The sequence below is a fragment of the Penicillium hordei genome (genome assembly GCF_028827395.1).
Source record: "Penicillium hordei strain IBT 12815 chromosome Unknown utg000003l_segment0_segment0, whole genome shotgun sequence".
NCBI classification, from domain to species: Eukaryota; Fungi; Ascomycota; class Eurotiomycetes; order Eurotiales; family Aspergillaceae; genus Penicillium; species Penicillium hordei.
In genome coordinates, this window is record NW_026623144.1 from 5,016,085 (window position 1) to 5,034,151 (window position 18,067).

Consider the following 18,067-nt stretch of genomic DNA (forward strand, 5'->3'; position numbering starts at 1 on the left):
ATCTCGAAAGAGATATCAAATAGTTTAAGGCGAGTTTTAATCTTGTCATTCTACCAACTATACATTCTTTGATCCAAAATGACTCGTAGAAGAACAATTGGCCGCTTTATATCCAACCAGTATGTCAAACTTTGCTCACAAGCCCGGCCAGTGTCTAACTTGAATCCAGGACTTGGAATTTTACGCCCATCTCTGTACCTCGTATTGGGTCTCATTCGTTGAACCAACGGAGAATGAGTTCATTTGCAACGGCCGCGGTATCGGAAGCTGAAACCGCCGCGGCACAGAAAAATTACCAAGTCGTCCAAGACAGTGGCAATTTCGACGAGATCCAAGCCGAGCGACCAGACTTTGATCATTCTAAGCCCATTAAAGTAACAAAATCCCCAAATCCCAGCTGGGAGTATGGGCAAGGTGTACCCGACAATGGAGCGAGTCTGGCGCAAAAACATCATGAAATCGACCCCTACGCCTCAGATCGCCCGATGATCAACAACTACCGCCTCCTTGTTTCAGGCATTGCACCTCGACCAGTGGGATTCCTCAGCACCGTCAATTCCCAGGGTGAAAAGAACCTTTCCCCATTCAGTTACTTTCAAGTCATCGACCACGATCCCCCAATGTTCATTGTGGGATTCTCTTCTCGACCCGGTCGGGTCAAAGACACATACCGCAACCTCCGAGAGACCGGGGAGTGTGTGATCAACACAGTGTCGGAGAACATGATCGAGACAGTGAACGCAACCTCGATTGATGCTCCCTACGGCGTGTCAGAGTGGGATGTATCCGGTCTGCATGAGGCGCCATCGACTACTGTGAAGCCATCCCGCGTTGCGGAGTCGGTGTTCAACATCGAGGGCAAGGTGATTGATATCAAGGAGTTCACGGATCACCAACAGCCTGGGATGAGTCTCGCCGCTACTGTGCTCATCAAGGCCACCCGGTTCTGGGTCAAGGAGGGCACTGCCAATGAGGATTATAGTCATATTGACTTGGAGAAGTTGCGGCCGGTTGGTCAACTTGGCGGCATTTCTTATGGTCGGATTGGATCGACTTTTGAGCAACCGCGCAAGAGGTGGAGTGATGAGGTGGGTAAGAGTGAGATCCTGGCCAAGCTGGATGCTGCTAAGCCTGTTGATAAATGAGAATCTTGTCTACAATAGAAGCATAGATTGATGTCTGAGGTGGTATTGTTAGCCACTTGTCTTGGGCGCCAATGGATTTTGAATTAACTATCCACGCGATCAGGACAGCCCTGAAGGATTGTACGGAATAATTCTTTGCATGAAACAACAGCAATTAGCTATTCCACATGATCGGTTGAAATCCGATCCAATAAGGTATTTGAGGCCGATCACACAATAGTGGAACTGACAATCCCTGAAGATGCTAATATTTAGGAAGATCATTTGGAGAACCTCCACGGATCTTCTATATAAGCATATATTTTATAGTATCAATTGATCAACATTAAAAGAAAACAGTTGAAGAATATAATAAAGAATGTAACCCCATATCTCCAGGAACCGACATAAGCCACCCCCTTTTTCGACTTTGCGGGACGAATCAACATCTCCAATTTTGTACGGAGAACTCCGCACATCGAAGGTCATTAAAGGCGATACGTAGGAAGGTCGTTTGTGCCGTTTGTTTCTATTTTCGCTCTGAGACATTCTATTAATTCCCTAATTCACTAATTCACGGAACTGATTCACTGATTCACTGACTCCATCACAACACACTCCCTTGTATCCTTTCTGAAGAACCCCTTCACTCCTTTATTTCCGGTTCTCATCAAATACACTCTTTTAAACATTGACCATCACGGACATCCATTATGCTCCCCACACTCCTTACTCTCTTCCGCCGCGATTGCAATGGCGACGAAACCATGTCCAGCTGCACAAAGCCCACCAGCGCAGCGGTGACGATCGGTATCCCCGCCGCAATATCAGGGGTGTAAGTATTACCGCCTCCATCAGCGCTCTTTTCCGACATCACATTATACATCCATGGAATATATGCAACCAACATGCAGCACTGAACCGCCCAACCATGGCAAAACTAACTATATCTCAGTATCATCATAACCGCCATTATCGTCCTGATAGTCCTCTACCACAAGCGCATGCGTCGCGATGACCGCGAAGACCTAGAAGACCGTAAACGCAAATCAGGCTTCTATGCTCGCTACGCGACACAGCGATTCGGCACTGAGGGAGCACCACCATCGAATGGACGTCCCTATACTTCCGAGTCGCGGCGTAGCTCCGGCGAGTCAATCTTTGATTTCAAGCAGGATCATGGTCCCTATCACCTTGCTCAGTTTCAGAGTCCTGAGGTGCCGAAGCCCGTGGCTACTAGGGTTGTTTCCTAGTCAGTGCGGGGTCTGATATGTTTCGATATGTTTCTTGTAAGTTTGGATAGGATATGACCACAATGAAGTTGGATGCTAACTTTTGTTAGGTTCCTGCTGGTCGGGGGCGCTTCCTTCGATTTGGGACACTTCAAATATTTCTTTCTTATGGACTGGTTTCCGAGGTTCTTATCCTCTTTCAATGTTTATAAGTTTCAAGCGATCTGAGCCATAGCACAATAGCGAATCATTTTTTTCCATGTTGTGCACAATATCCACGGTAGATTAGAACTATAGACACAAATGGCTTTATTCGAAGTGAAGTCTGGTATAAATAGTAAATAATAAATAGTACAGGCGTAGATACTGGAACAGGTAGCTATATCATTGAGATCGTTTTCATAAATAATACATTGAATCGTGCACGAGACACGAGACCAATCACTCGGCAGTCTCCATGACTCGGTCACCTAAGGCATGGTCACTGCACTCGGGGGATGGCTCAAGCATAGGTTGGACATGGAAATACCCCATCTGGAACAAGACATGCTGCCACTCTGGCCCTGCGGTGCCTTGCACTTTGTAGTAAGGAGTGTCTAGAGCGAACCACCTCTCCTTGCGGGTTGAGGCTTTGTCGCCTCCTTCAAGGGCCGCACGACTGGCACGTGTTGTGCGTGAACGCTTCTCGCCGCGCCCATGTTCCTGCGCTGTGAGCGCAAACAGCCTCTCGCGGTATTGCTGGAGACGACCATCAAAGACCATGATACTGCGGATGTACGGGGCCAAATCTTCCGTGATCGGTGCGAGTCCATTCTCGAATGAAGGGGCGTGGCGGGCAGTTGGCGTAGGGTTTGAGTAGTTGGCACGCATGATGGGTTCGAAGATGCGCTGGAATTGAGGAAGGGTGGACGGAGGGGTTTGCAGAGGCATTGCAGAGACAATGGCTTTGCTCAAGGCCCGGTTGGCATATAAAGATTCCAAGTCCTGGGCAGTCGTGGGACGGAAAGTTCTGCTTATCAACGCATCAAAGGTGGCGCCGACAGTTTCACTGAGTGATGAATACTCTGGTCGCAGTTCTGTATGCAGGAGTGGGTAATTGTCAAGATAGTTGGATTTGAAGCCTTCTGGCGGTGGTGGGACGGATATATCAATTGCATCCTGTTCAATTATTAGCTGGTGTTTTGGTAAACATATCGATCACACTCACGTTGCTCGCGTTCAAGGAGATATTGGAGCAAAGGATGTCGAGAGAACTCCTCATGTCATAGTAATCCGCTTCCCGGCACAGCATGTCAAGTTGCGTTGGCTTGGGAATAGACAAAAGTTGATCAGGAGACAGAAGTTCAATTTCATTCTTCCCAGCCATGTCTTCGGAATCTTGCAGGCCGAGACCCCACGATTGGAAGCTGTTGCGGATGATTTCCGTCTCTTCCTCCAACGAGCCTTGGGTCACAATCATATCACGATTAAACCAGCCCATATATCGCTCGTAGGTGTTGAGGCTCAAAACTCGAAGTCGATCCCCGTCATGATCCACGTTTGACCCAGGTGGCCAACTGGGAAGCAGCCAATCTAAGCCTGCTTTCTCGCTACCGACACCCATCTGGCACCAGAAGTTCAGATCCATCAATGACTTCCGAAGATCCATTCCGGATCCTTGATAAAGTCTGGTGACGGCTTCTCTCTTTAACATATGCCCCTCGTTGGCGGCAACCAAAAGCAGGTAATCGACGCTAAAGTCATGAGCAGGCTTGTGGTAACGCAATATGGCATGAAGAGACATGTCCTGAGTAGGGATTAAACTCTCATCGTTGCAGGTGATGACAATCGGTCGTTTAGATTGACTGATGAGAGTCAAGACACCAGTCCAGAATTGCCGATCTTCATCGAAAAGGATGTCGGCTTCTTCGAGCAGGATCAAAGACTGTTTTTGCTCCCGGGGGCGTTTGGGCGCAGTTTGGGGCTTAGGGCTAGGTCCGCCAGATTGGGAGACGACTGGATGGCTAGCTTTTGAGGATGCGCCTTTGAAAAAGCTCTTTAGCTTGTTTTGCTTAGCAGCATCCTTATCGTTGTCTATTGCACTCTCGGATTCGTTGAGGAGATGAACAAGATGATTTTGCGTCATATCTCCGACTCGCTCCAGCATATCTCGGGCACTTCGTCGGCTTCCAGCGTTTATCTCGAAGACCTCAAAATCAAGCTCTTTTGCAACGGCATAGACAGAAGCGGTTTTGCCGGAGCCAGCCGGGCCGCTAAGAAGAATCGCATTGGTCATTGGGATCTTTCTTTCTGCTCCATGTAAACCAGATGCTATGTCACCTGACCTAACGACTGTCCGTTGAGGCGTTGTGGTCACGCCGCCCGCTAACTCGTCATCTGAGCCAGAGAAATTGTCCATCTCAGAAGCCTCTTCTTCGCTTGACACAACGAATCCATCGAGTTTGTCAGCTTTCTGGCGCTTTTTCGCCTTTTTCTCTCGCTTCGATTTCGATTTCGCATTCTCTTTAGATGATTTTCCGGTGTCAACTGCGGTAATCTTGAGGTGCCGTAGCCAGTCTCGAAGCATCTGTGGTTCACGGCCAAGTTGCAGGACGTCTTCGGCTGACTGGGGGGCGTACTTGTGTGTCCAAAGATGCGGTTCGTACGTTGCACAATCGAAAGCTGAAACTGATGTGAGTAAGGCCGATCGAAGTCTAGCAAGAGGCGGACTAGAAGAATTCCAAGGAAATTGGCGGTTTGGTGAGGACCACGACATCTGTCTTTCCATTGCTGTATGCAAGACTTGACTACTAGCAACATGTCGCACGGGATGCCGAAGAATAGCTAAAGCATCGTAGTCCTGCTTGGACAGGCGGGCGATCCTCCTTGCTTCAGCTGTTCCAGCCAGAAGGACGTTTTCTTCGTCTCTAACTGAGATAGCTGCGACCTTGGATTTTTTTCGGTCCTGGGTAGTATGCCAGGCACGACCAATAATATTTGGGTGTGGGTGAACGTCTCTGACATGCACAAGGTCTTGCGGTGGCCAAAGTGGATCAAGCAGTTCGGCGAACTTAGAGACACGACGGGGGAAGCTGGCAAATGAACTGCCTGAAGCTGCTACTATACGCTTCTTGTCCGGGGCCCCAGCTGAGGTTTGGCTTGGGAGCACGCTCGCGCTGATATCTGCATTGTCCGATTGGGATCCATTCAAACTCCTAGGCCCGGGTTTCTGTGCTGGTTTCTTGCTGAAGAACGGGTGTGTCGGCTTTTGAGGTTGGCTTTTCGCCTTGCGCGGCTGAACAGAGGGTACAGTGGCAGGGGGTTTTTGAACCGCTCGGCCACCTAGGATATCGTCGACCAACTTTCCAATATTCTTTTCTTTGTCGATGCTATACCTGATCGTCACCACCTTGCGCTCAACCTTCCGGGGCCTTCCCCGTTTCCCTGTCGCTCTCTTTTTTGTCTCTCGGGGAGGACTGGAAGCGGGTGACGACAGGAATCCGCCCTTCGAGTTCAGTTTGAGAGTCTTTTGTCTTGCAGAGGTTCTGCCAACCGGGCCCTCTGGTTTCTCGTTCTCGGTAGGTGTCAATGGCCGCGTTTCCTCTGCAGCAAGTTGGGTCTCCGCCAGCGGAGCCACGGCGTGAGGTAGAGACAAATTACTTTCGGTCTCGATAGGATGATCAGTTGACGAAATCGTACTGTTTGTCATGCTAGGGTCGAGCCATTCTGAGAGACCAATACTGGAAGTGATGGGTTCGATGGTTTGGGCTTTGTCCGTCCTTCGCCTCTTCCTCCGATCCTCATTCAAGTCTTCATCAAGATCCACAGGATTCTCCCCGTTTGTTTTGGGAACATTTGGATCGTGATTCTCCGGGGCCTGGAGCCCCGACTCATGCGTAGAGCTCTGGCTGCTTATCGGTCGAAACTCATGTACGTGGGTATTCGCGGGCGAGATTGGCTCATTTGAGGGTGTAGATTTGACCGAGACACCAAATTCTAGACATCGTAAGCTAGGATTCACCTGCAGCTATGGGACACATTCTGACCTTGTCGGAAGAAGGGATGTATAACTTGCTGTTCGTTAGTTCCCATAGCCATCAGTAGACTGGATACGATGCTCATGTGATGAACAATCAGTTGATCCCTGAAGAGAGACCAGGGAGCAAACAGTATCTCAGATATAGCATTGAAATGAGAGAATATTGGTGGTAAGTGCGGAGCGATTGCTTGAAGTGAGAATCTATTCGAGGTCGATCTCCATAGCTTCAAACACGTCCGACGCGAAAGGCGCGTTAATTGCTTATGTCAGGCTGACTGCTTCACGGACCAACGCTAGCCCTAATATGGCCTAGGGGTGGAGATGCCGGCCCGATGTAATCCCGAAAATTTTTCAGATTTCCAAATTGGATGGGTCTGCATCAAAAAGATCACACGCTTTGAAGGGACAGGAACTCAAGCCATTTTTGATTCCTGGTGTTCATTTCGTCATGGATTTACAGTCCCCATCCGTCCTGGCGCAATTGCCTCGCCCCCTTCACGCTTCTACTGGCAAAACCCGTATCGGCGATGTCTTCAGTCTCGCCGATGCGAAAAAACGCAAGCGCTATGAAGTCGCAGTTGCTGTGGATGGCGAGGCTGTGAACATTTACAATGTATGTTTTTTACTTCTTTTGTGTTCTTTCGGCTGCATCTGACTTTAATCTTCACCAGGTTCAAACACCTAAGCTCGTGACTTCCTACGCCGTCCCACCGCAATCTACGTTCTCTTGCCGCCCATGCTCAGTCCGCCGGAAGTTGTCGAAAAAATCGACAGTCCGAAGACAAACTTATACTGCTGTCACTAAGCCAGAACATCAAATCAAGTGTTTCGTGGAGGAGATCGGCAGCAGTGGCTCAAGTGCTCCGGTCATTTCTTCTTCCACCACCACCGTAACCGATTCGACCAGCCCCACGACGTTTGTGGGCATCGTGCCCTCTAGTACCGATGCCGAAGGAGAGACGGACCCATTCGATATCCTAGCAGTCCACGAGGATGGCCGTGTGCGTAGGCTGTCGTCGGATCTGAAGAGCCAACGGTGGAGTATTCAGCACAGTGAGATTGCAAAGGTTTGCTCTACTCACAATGTCCAGTCCAGCTTTTTGGTTGAATTCGATGATGCGAAGAAAGCTTTGTTCAAAAGACGGCAGGATTTGGCTTTACTGGCGCTGGGCGATCTGACAACCTCAGGAACCAACGAGCCATCTATATTGCTTCTGGTGTCCCAACCGAAGAACACCGATCGAGTCTCCCTCAAGGACATCATTGTGCAGATGTTCTCAGTCCCCGCGCATGCGAAGTCAGAGTCACGGTTGGACGAAAGTCAGCGCCTACGCCATTTACAAACTTTCCACATCCCGGATGTGAGCGGCCTGGAAACCACTGATGGCAATGCTATGCAATGGAGCTTCCATTCTGGCTCGGCAGGGTTGAACCTTTCTTTTGAGAGGGGTTTTATCAACGTTGACCTCTCTCAGTACTCTCCCTGTGTCACATCGCAATTCGTCCTTGATGATGAGGAATTCTCCTCAGTCATGCGCATTTCCCCCCAATCCGTGATTGGAGCACAACGATCTCTAGTGGCGGTCTATGATACTCAATACCATTCTGTGCAGCGCAGTATTCCGGCCGGTGATCTTTTGTCAAGCACTGGGTCAACCCCAGAGACTCCCACAAACTTCATCAGCTACTTCGCCAAACTTGGCATTGCCGTCGCAACCAAGGGCAACACTCTGATTGCCTTTGACTTGAGCTCTCTCCCTAGTGCTCCCAGCTCTTCTCTGAAGCGGACCAGAGATAGCCTGCTCATCGATGCCATCGGCAGAGGTATTGGTTCATCCGGAGCACAGTGGGATATCGCATCGAAGAAGCACCGATCTGACAACATGGCCTCCCTTCGGCTCACATCACCGGAGCAAGTTGAGAAATGGACTCAGCTCACGAAAACGGTGGAGAAGGCGACCAAGACGAAGAACATTGACTTGTTTGATAATGCTGTTCTGACATACTTCAGCACTTCCGATGCCTCCACAACGCTCCCGGTCCGCGGGCAGTATGTTAACCCCGAAGCAACTCTTTTCTTGCTTTCAAAAATCTTCGCTGTGGAAGATTCTGCTACAAATGATACTGTGTCAGCATCTGCTTCATCTCAACTCCGTGTTGCCATGTGGCCCCCGACTACTTGCGACTGGCTCATTCGCTTGGGACATCTGTCGCTCGACAACGTTGAGATTGCGCTCCGTCGTGCATGCAAGCCACGCATTTTGCAACCATTCCCCACCGGATCATTCATTCAGGCCCTGCTCGATTCAGATCCCTCATTGAAGCAGGTCAACCAAGTGCTTGAGGGTCCCACTCTGATTTCCTCCGATGAGTTGGCCTACGCGCTCAAGGCCTTCTTGAACCAGGCACGTTCCCACTCTGGAACTCTTGAGGAGACAGCTCGCGCGATCACAAATGGTGACCTTGCCACTCCCACTCAGGAACTCTCAAAACAGTTGGGGGCCGAAACGGCAACCCTGAAGGATATCTTCGCTGGCCTGAACACCTCCCTCCAAAAGATTCACTCGCAGCCCGTGTCAGTGGTCGTTCATTCCCTCCGCTCCAATCTCTCTCGGACAGAGCTCATTTCTATGGTTCACCATCTCCGCCTTTCCCTCGCTACCGGAGGTTACACTTCTCGGTTCACTGAAAATCCCCCAACACCTATTACTCTTGACCAAATTACCCCTACCCTTTCTCTCAATGTTATCGTTGATCTCATCACTGCCTCTGTGGATGCTGTGGGTCCTTCCGGTTGGATCTCGGCCATCCCAGCAGCGGGTGATTTCGAAGACTCAGACTCGGTCTCTGCCGCTGCCGCTGCTAGTCGCGAAATGGAATTGATTGCAGACATGAAGTCTGAAGTCTCCGCCGCGCTTGCAGGAGTGGAAGAGGCTACTTATCTCAAGGGCGTTTTGTGCGAGTACCTCCGCTTTGCGGACCAAGTTGACACTCCCGCTACTACCTCTGAGGATGCCCTGGCCAAGATGGATGCCGAGGCGTCGGGTCCGTCCCACCTTGTCCGCTACGAGAAACTCAATGGCGCCGACTTGATGGTCTTCACCCGTCCCGGTGAGGGAGAGGATGGCTACGATGGCGATGCTGGTGGCAAGATGCTACCACTGTCACTCAAGGCTGCTTCCAATGATGTGTCCCGCACCAAGACCAAAAAATCGACGGGTGAGGTCAAGAACCGCACCAGCCGTGAGATTGGTTACTTGCGCCGCAAGGCGGTTGGCAAGTACTCATTCGAGAGACTGATTATTTAAAAACCATGTGCATTTCATATTTTCTACTGTAACATTCATTATTGAGGGAGACAATATCCTAGGAGTTAGACACGAACAATACATATTTGGGTTCCCCCACAGTATTTCAATTATTTATTTCTGTGAAACAAAGAATCATCTCACCCTTGCGCGTGTTAAGATATGTGAGTATCAATATTCGACCCGACATTAAAATCTTGGAGGGTCAATCTATTTTGGGTTGTATTGGTAGTTGACGATCAAGCCTTGGAAGCCTTGCAGATATATATATATATATATGTGGGACCAACTACAGCACTGAAAATATTTTCTACCGATCTACAACGTTAGACTATTCCCTCCAAATTACTACAACATACATAGAACATGACATTAGATCGATTCAACTAGTACTTGTTTATGATATCAAAGAAGCAACAAAAGAGAACTAAGTGGGCCTAGCCAACATATTAGGACTCCAAGGGACTTAATGGTTTGGCTTGAATCTGGGGGTTCAGAGACATTTTAGCATATTTTTCCCCAGAATAAAAAAATAAGGCAAAAAAAAAACAAAATAGTGGAAACTAGGGTGAAATATATAATTGATAGATCTTAAAACTCTAGATATGATATTATAGTCTAGTATATTAGAATCTTGATCTGGACGGAAGCCAAAAAAGGTAAACAAAAAAGATAATAAACAAGGGAGCCCTGGAGCTTTCCCAGGCTAAGTGGAGATACACTGGACACCGCATCTCCGCACTGTTCTACCCACCGTTCTTCTCATTACCTTTTATTAGCTCCGATCTATGCCTTTTCGTGTTGATGTGGATGTGAAGTTGTTTTGTTTGGACCCGGAACGCGTACCGGCATCATAACAAAGGTTGAAAATGAGCAACCAACCATGGCTGGACAGTCTGTCTGATGACTGGCCATCTCCAGCTTCGCCCAACAGTCCAGTACCTATTATACCAGTTCTACCAGAGTCGCCTAAAACCAGTCAGCAGGGAACCCCCAGTCGCATTCCTGTGCCTGCTCGGCGTTCCTTGGAACAACAATCCCCGGGAAGCAACAAAAAGGATAAGGTGACCCGACCATGTCATTTCCATAGAAGAGAACCTCCGACTCCAAAGACTCCCCGAACACCCAAAACACGCAAACCACGGTCGCCTGCCCCGGGTAGTTTGAAATCCAGTACTCCCAAGACCAACCCAAAGACCTATACCCAAAGTCCAAAGGTCAGCCCCAAGCCCACCCCGGGTGCGGCTCGCAGGCAGCCCTCAATGGATACGCGCTCCCCTCTACGATCGGTGTCAAACGTCTCCAAAGCCTCCACACAATCTGAATTCGATGGTACAGTTCAGATCAAATCGAAGGGCAAGGACACAAAGGAGGGTACACCAGAATGGCGCAGACGACTAGTGCGCGGGGAAATCGCCGCTGGCGAACAACGGGACCTGTTCGCGCCGATGGGACTCGAAAGCGTGTTTAAGCCGCCCACACCTGGTGCTGCAACGGTGCAAGCAGGCTCTACTCCGTTTACGAAGCAGGACGACCATCTGTGGGATTTCGCCGACACACATTCGCGACAGGAAGGAGACGAGAACAACAGTGGCGACGATGACGCACGCGTCGTAGACGAGGATGAAAGGGACACTAGTAACCGATCGCCGGAAGGAACCGTCAATCGCGCTCCTTGGGAGAATAATGGGCGCCTAGATACGGATTGGGACCAGGAAGGGTTCTCACAAGCGGGGAATACACAGCTACGAACAGCTAGTGGGCTGGAGGATCTGCGCAACGAGGGAATCACACCTATAACCTTCTCCCGCAACAACACTGTTGATGGCAACGGGACTTCAGAAGTCATTAAGTCTGCGCTGAAGCAGGTCACCAACAAGTTGGAAAGCCTGTCTATCAAAAATGATAGTCGCCCGGACTCCCCCGCAAGCGATAGCTTCCTCTTCTACAACCACAGTGAACCTCACGTGGATGGGTCTCCACGAGATGACAGTTTGCTGGACGTAACAAGTCATTCTCTACCCCAGGATCTGTCTATGGGGACGGTGGACTTCAACAGTCGGCGAGGAAAACGCTCCTTCCCTCGGCGATTCTCCCCTTCGCCCTTTCCCTCGCACCGTTTGTCCCCCACAACCCTCGCCAACTCTAAAATCCGAAGTTCCCCCTTGTTCAACCCCCTTCACAAGACCGCGTCACCTGGTCTACCGCGTCCTTCCTCGTCTCATGTTCGGCCATCCACGGCTGGAGCAGAGAATGAGATTAAGATGCCGTCATCAGGAAGTCCATTGAAGCTATTCGGTGATCATGACACCTTCACTAATAACAGACTTCTCCGGCGCATGAGCCAGTTTGAAGACAATTTCAGCGACACTTCAGAAGGAGAGGAGCCCCCTTCGCCCTCAGAAGAAGCGCGAAGAAAAGGCGAAAACCGCAGCTTTTTAAATGCGAGACATGAACCATTGCAGGAGATCTCCCCTAGGCGAAACGAACGTCTTGGATCTCGTAATGCTGTACATAGGATCAGTCAATTCGGGGGCGGCGAGTTGGACAAATTTGATTTCTCAGACACCAGCCCTTACGAGCATAAACTGGTGTACGATGAGGCCGGAGGATTTGGGTCCCGCCCGTCTTCACGAAAGCGATCGTCAACCCGGCAACAATATCTCCGTGGCCCCTCACAGCAGGGGTTGTATCATTACAGCAGATCTGCGAGCTCGGGATTCACCAGGAAACCATCTGCTTGGATGCGCCAGGATTTCTTTCATGATTTGCGGCAAGGGACTCGTGCGAGCAACAAGGAAAATATGGCCCCTGATGTGAAGCGAGTACCCCGGGCCCCCGGCATGGACCCCACCCCAAAACGGCGCCGAACAATCATGAGAAACAACAGCGCAGATCCCTATCACAATGCCAATGGCGGTTCGCCTCAGAAGTATGGCGATAGCATGTCACTGCTACAACGAAGCCTTATGCAACATGGTGTACAGCTCGAAAATAGCGACTATCTTGCTCCGCCGGGCCTTTCCCAATCGAGGCAGCGACCTCGAACACCTACACCAAGCCAAATACGAACAGACGGAGAAAGCCACGTTGCACCACATAGAGATTTCTCCGAATCCAACTTTGAAAATAACGATTATTCTGATTCTTTTTCCCTCGATGGTGACGTTCCACTAGTGAAGATTACTGGGACCAGCGATACATCGCGAAAAGGATCTATCACCACTCAGGATTATTTGAACGAGGCCACCAAGATCATGGATCTGATCAGATCCAAAGGACGAGGTGCGGCTGGATTGACAAGTGTACATGAGTCTGATGTGGAAAGTGAAGGCGACGAGTTCAGCGACGACGATGAATCCACTCGGGAAGCCTTTTCTCGCCCCCCGAGCCGTGACGGAACGGATCTTCGCAAGTTGAGAGAGGTGAAGGAATTGAATCCACTGATCTTGAGTCACCTGAAAAAATACCAGGAGCAAGATGATCCGAATGACCGAGAAATGTCCCTGCATGCCCGGCAGGGTCAGGACGAGGGCCAAACCGAGCTCGGTGAATCCAACTCACAGAATATCCGAATTCATGGACCGAGGAAACGAAAGACGAGTGGCATGACGGATGACACGGCGGAAAACATTGCCCAGGATCTGATGACTATCAACACACAAATGTCTGGCTTTAGCGTCACCTCCGTGCCCACCGGCTCTTCGCAAAGCTCCCAAGTCAAGGGTATGCTAGCTTCTGACCTTGTAGCCCACCTGATCCCAAATGAGGTCAATGGCTTCAAGTATGACCGTTCGAAGAATCAATGGGTGAAAGATGATGTGGAAGAACCACAGGCACCAATATCTGAACCAGCCGAGGAGGCTGATGACCCATTCAGAGATATTCCGGATCTCAGTGTAGATGAGCTCCAGGAGATGATGAGAGTCCATGGCCTCAATTCTCCGACAAAGAGCGACCCCCAAGCTGATCGAGAGCAAATTACGGCCCGCAATCCTTTGGCTGCGAACACATCCCCGAAGAAACCCGATGTTCGACCACACACGAGGGACGGACAACCGTCCCTCGGTGCAAATTCGGTCCAATCAAGACTCAATCGCTTCACGTCTAGTGTTCCTAACACCGGGACAAGAGCTACATCATGGGGGACTGACGAGGCCGCAGAAAGGAAAATCTCCGAGCAAGGAAAACCTGAAGCCCAGCGCGAGGAGCCGTTGTCTTCGAAGACCCCCCGATCTCTCGGAAAACAAGCACGTGTCGCGACAGTGCATGTCTCATCACCTCCTGTTTCACTCCCCTCTTCTCGCGGCGAGCCCGATGACGCCCAACCTGACCCGCACGTGAACCATACCTACCATGGGATTGTGCCAGATGAAGATACAGCCCCAGCAGACCACGAAAATGGCCCAATACGGTCATCCGTTCCTCCCACGGGGCGCCAAACTTCAGTCGGCGGACAGCCGTTCATTCGACGTCCTATCTCGAGGATTGAGGAGAGGAATGAGGAGACTGTTGATGACCAAAGCCTCGTCCGCAGGAATGATTCCTTGCATGTCCAAGAAACGCCCGCCAGAACCGAGACAGAGCATTCTTTGATACCTCTCCAGAGCGCCGGGCATGACACGAGCTACAGCTTCCACCTCAGTCCACTTCCGGACTTCACCGTCAACCAAGGCGACAAACCCCTGAAGCTCGAAATGAGCTATGTGGCTCAACGTACAAACCCCTCCTCTTTGCGACAAGTGCACGGGACGTTCGCACTTGCAACCGAAGATTTGATCAAGCATATTACAGACGTGGAACCATATGAGCCTTGTTGGGAACACGTGCGCCGCCTTGTCTTGCGCCAGAAGGGGTTGATTACTCTGCACAAGCTAAACGAATTCTGCCCTCGACTAGAGGAGTTGGATGTTTCTGATAATGACATTGGTCAATTGAGTGGCATTCCCTCAACCCTGAGAATCCTCAACATCCCTAGGAACTGCCTCTCTAACCTGACTCCCTGGAGTCACATGGTCAATCTGCAGTATTTGGACGTTTCAGGAAACGACATCGAGACGTTGGATGGCTTCGCGAGCCTGATTCATCTCAGGGAATTGAAGGCGAATGACAATCAGATCCGTAATATCGACGGGATTCTTGATCTGAATGGCTTGCTAAGCCTGAAGCTGAGCAATAACTCCATCACTGCGGTGGATTTTGAAGGGTCCGAGTTGACACGCCTTCGTGATCTTGATTTGAGCCACAACTGCCTCACATCAGTTCGGAATGTCGAATGGCTTCCGTCACTCGCCACTCTTGATCTTAGCGCCAACCAGATCAGCCGTTTCGACTCCTCTGCATCCCTTATCAGTCTCCGCGCCCTGAAACTCTCTGAAAATAAATTGGAGGCTTTAGATGCACGAAATTTCCCTTCTGTCAGCCTTCTCTACCTCGATCAAAACCACCTTTCTACCGTTATTGGCCTTGAGAATTGCCACAATCTGGAGGTACTGTCTCTCCGAGAGCAGACACCGTCAAAAGAAACGGACCCTCAACACAGGCTAGATATTGATTTGGGTCTTGTCAAGGATGTTCGTAAAGTCTTTTTGTCCTCCAACAAGCTTTCCCACCAAAGTGTCTGCCCTTCTGCTCCGCTACTACGACTCCAACTTCTCGATCTAGCTGCGTGCACATTAAAAAGTCTCCCAAGTGACTTTGCTTTGAGCTTCCCGAATCTCAAGGTCCTGAACTTGAATTTCAACTCGGTTGATGATGTTGAGCCACTGGTTGGAATGAATTGTCTTGCTAGACTGATGATCGTTGGTAACCGTCTCTCCAGGATGAGACGGGTCTGTCAGATCCTCAGTCGGCTAGGAAAAACCGGAAAAGGAACTGCATGTTCCTTACGCAAGCTTGATCTCCGTGGGAACCCATTGACTATTGGATTTTACCCTCCAACAGTGACTGGGAGTGGCAATCCCGATCGCAAGAAACTGAAGTTCCAAGAACAAGCAGTCATCCGACACCAAGGAACACATCGGGATCTTTCTGATGCGCTAGCTGAACTCGGAAACGAAGACCAGATCTCTCATCGCACCACCATGGGAGATGAGCCGAAGACAGAAAGAGACATCGAAGTCGACGACCCGTACACACTCCCGCTCGCTGACCCGCAAGCGGATGTGAAGTACTTAAGACATCTCGATCAAGCCACGCGCCTGCGCCGAAGAGTGCAAGAGCTTTTGCTCTACGCTGGTACAAGTGGATCCCTCCACACCCTCGACGGACTAGCCCTTCGGCCCGTATTGGGCGACGAGCGCTCTGATATGAATAAAGCGTGGGATCGACTGGAGCATCTTGGTGTATTGCGGAGGAAGGCGATCAAAAATTAGGCTATATTCTTTGTTATTCTTGTATTGCGATTTTTTTCCCCATCAGGCGAGGAGCGCGTGTGATTTGAGCATTGTTGGCGGCGTGTATGGAGTTTTGTCGGTCCTCGAGTTGGAATTAGCCACGCTTGGTCTTTCGTGTTTGCACAGCATCAGCGCATTACCGGAGTTGGAGATTGAATCAATTCTGGCATTTTTGGCATCTTTTATTGTTGCTAGCCTGTTCGGGGCTTTTCGTCTTGCTGTAGTACGCCATGATAGAATAGAATGAGATAGAGCCTCATGCCTGGCCTCCATCTGAAACAGGCGTGGTGAACTTGTCTTAGTTATCTTACCGACACGCATGAACCTCCTCCAATTTTCTCTTACATTATTGGTTATTGGGTCTGCTTTTTTTGGAACTATTTTAAGCCTAGATTATTGACTATGTTGTAGATTTGTTCTGGGACTTATGTTTTTGACTAAGAAAGCTGTATACGTAACTAGTAACTAACTAGTTAACGTATTTCACAAGCGAGCCGCCACCACAAGCGAGCCGCCACCCCATCATAACCCATTGAATTTAAATGTATATATCTCTACCATAACTCCATTAAATTGAATATACTAAAATAAATCTATCTAGCTGGGCATCTATTAAATCTATGCTCAGTTGATCTGCACCCACTACACCTTGGTGTAGCCCGCGTACGTAGTTCTAAAGCCGGTTCTTCATCTATGCCGGCACCGGCATGGGGTGCTTCATCTGCTTCCACTAGCTCAGGAATCAATTGAGAAGCTTCTTGTACTGAGAGGCCTTCTTCTGTAGGTATCTGCCTCCGGGATCTAGTACGCTTTTGCTTCTGCTTCTCGTTGGCGGCGCGTAATTCCTTGTTTTCCTTGGCGAGTAAGATAGCACCTTGCATTGTAAGACGGAAGCCCTTTACAAGCTGGTTTAATGCACGATCTGACGGGCTAGGTGGGCTCTGAGATCTTATACGAAGTAGAGCTTTGATTGATGAAGCTTGCCGACGTAGTTCTTTCTCTGTAAAGGGGGTTTTTGGGGTGAAATTCCGGCTCGATTTACTACCCCGGCTAGCTAGGGGGGTCGGGGTTCGAAGCCGGATATTGAGCTTTGAGATTACTCGGTCGGGTCCAAATAGTACTAAACCGGCTGCTGCGAAGCTATTTTTAATCGTCTCCGATTTAAATACTTCAATTCGTACCCGGGGGTATGCTTCGAGGAAGTTAAGTTTATCGATATAGTTGATCCGATTCCGTATCTTGATTTCAACCATCCGACCGTATATACGTTTTAACACCGCAAAACAACTAATATCAAGAGGTTATAAAAGATAAGATAAATAAGCTGGCATATAGATTAGTATTACCTTATTTTGCTTATAAAGTTTATTAAATCTAGGTGTCAAATGACTTCTATAGCCGTCGAGTATTAAAAGCCGGTATACCCCTTTTATACGCGTAGTACTAGGAATAAAGAGCTTTTCAAGCTAGCGAAGGCTAATTTTATCGGAAGTCTAGCCGTTAGGACTAACTTCGAAGCGCCAATCCTCCGGGAGGCCGTTAAACTATGATTTAATAAAGACTTTGCCTTTAAAGATTATATACGGAGGAAGCACCTATCTAGAAGTATTCGTACATTCAATTATAGTCACCTATTCACGATTTCTAGGTTATAAAACCGGCCTCCGACCGTAGTATTCACTTCTCGTAATAACCTTTATCGTTGCAGTCAATCCTATCGCGAAGCCGGTCTTATCAAAGTTATAGATATCGTCGGAATCGATTCCAAATTTAAGGATTGTCTTTTAAACTAGATTAAACCACTCTATAATGATTTTAGGATCTTCACATTTCGTACGCTCGTAGTTATACCGTTTCGAGAATTAGGAAGAGAGGAGAGGACGCCTTTTAATAAAGTTCGTAACCCAATTTTAGCCGACCGAAAGGACTGGGGTAGTTCTACGCTTTTGAAGAAGAAGATCGGCCATTTCTCGTACTATAGAGGGCCGGG

At 49.3% G+C, this 18,067-nt stretch overlaps 5 protein-coding genes across 5 annotated transcripts; 4 read left to right on the forward strand and 1 right to left on the reverse strand.

Annotated features, from left to right (window-relative positions):
* Positions 1-78: 78 nt before the first annotated feature.
* On the forward strand, positions 79-1,145 carry N7537_007107 (flavin reductase family protein; the record flags this gene model as incomplete). Its single annotated transcript, XM_056898164.1, has 2 exons — positions 79-119; positions 170-1,145. 2 exons carry the CDS (start codon positions 79-81, stop codon positions 1,143-1,145), a joined length of 1,017 nt encoding a protein of 338 aa, XP_056753949.1.
* A 692-nt stretch (positions 1,146-1,837) lies between these two features.
* On the forward strand, positions 1,838-2,377 carry N7537_007108 (uncharacterized protein; the record flags this gene model as incomplete). The annotated part of the gene is made up of 2 exons (XM_056898165.1): positions 1,838-1,959; positions 2,080-2,377. The coding sequence occupies 2 exons, from the start codon at positions 1,838-1,840 to the stop codon at positions 2,375-2,377; spliced, it is 420 nt and encodes a 139-aa protein (XP_056753950.1).
* A 420-nt stretch (positions 2,378-2,797) lies between these two features.
* On the reverse strand, positions 2,798-6,457 carry N7537_007109 (uncharacterized protein; the record flags this gene model as incomplete). Its single annotated transcript, XM_056898166.1, has 3 exons — positions 2,798-3,514; positions 3,564-6,331; positions 6,382-6,457. 3 exons carry the CDS (start codon positions 6,455-6,457, stop codon positions 2,798-2,800), a joined length of 3,561 nt encoding a protein of 1,186 aa, XP_056753951.1.
* A 365-nt stretch (positions 6,458-6,822) lies between these two features.
* On the forward strand, positions 6,823-9,682 carry N7537_007110 (uncharacterized protein; the record flags this gene model as incomplete). Its single annotated transcript, XM_056898167.1, has 2 exons — positions 6,823-6,987; positions 7,046-9,682. 2 exons carry the CDS (start codon positions 6,823-6,825, stop codon positions 9,680-9,682), a joined length of 2,802 nt encoding a protein of 933 aa, XP_056753952.1.
* An 869-nt stretch (positions 9,683-10,551) lies between these two features.
* N7537_007111 (uncharacterized protein) lies at positions 10,552-16,056 on the forward strand (the record flags this gene model as incomplete). Its single annotated transcript, XM_056898168.1, has 1 exon — positions 10,552-16,056. One exon carries the CDS (start codon positions 10,552-10,554, stop codon positions 16,054-16,056), a length of 5,505 nt encoding a protein of 1,834 aa, XP_056753953.1.
* Between the last annotated feature and the right edge of the window lie 2,011 nt (positions 16,057-18,067).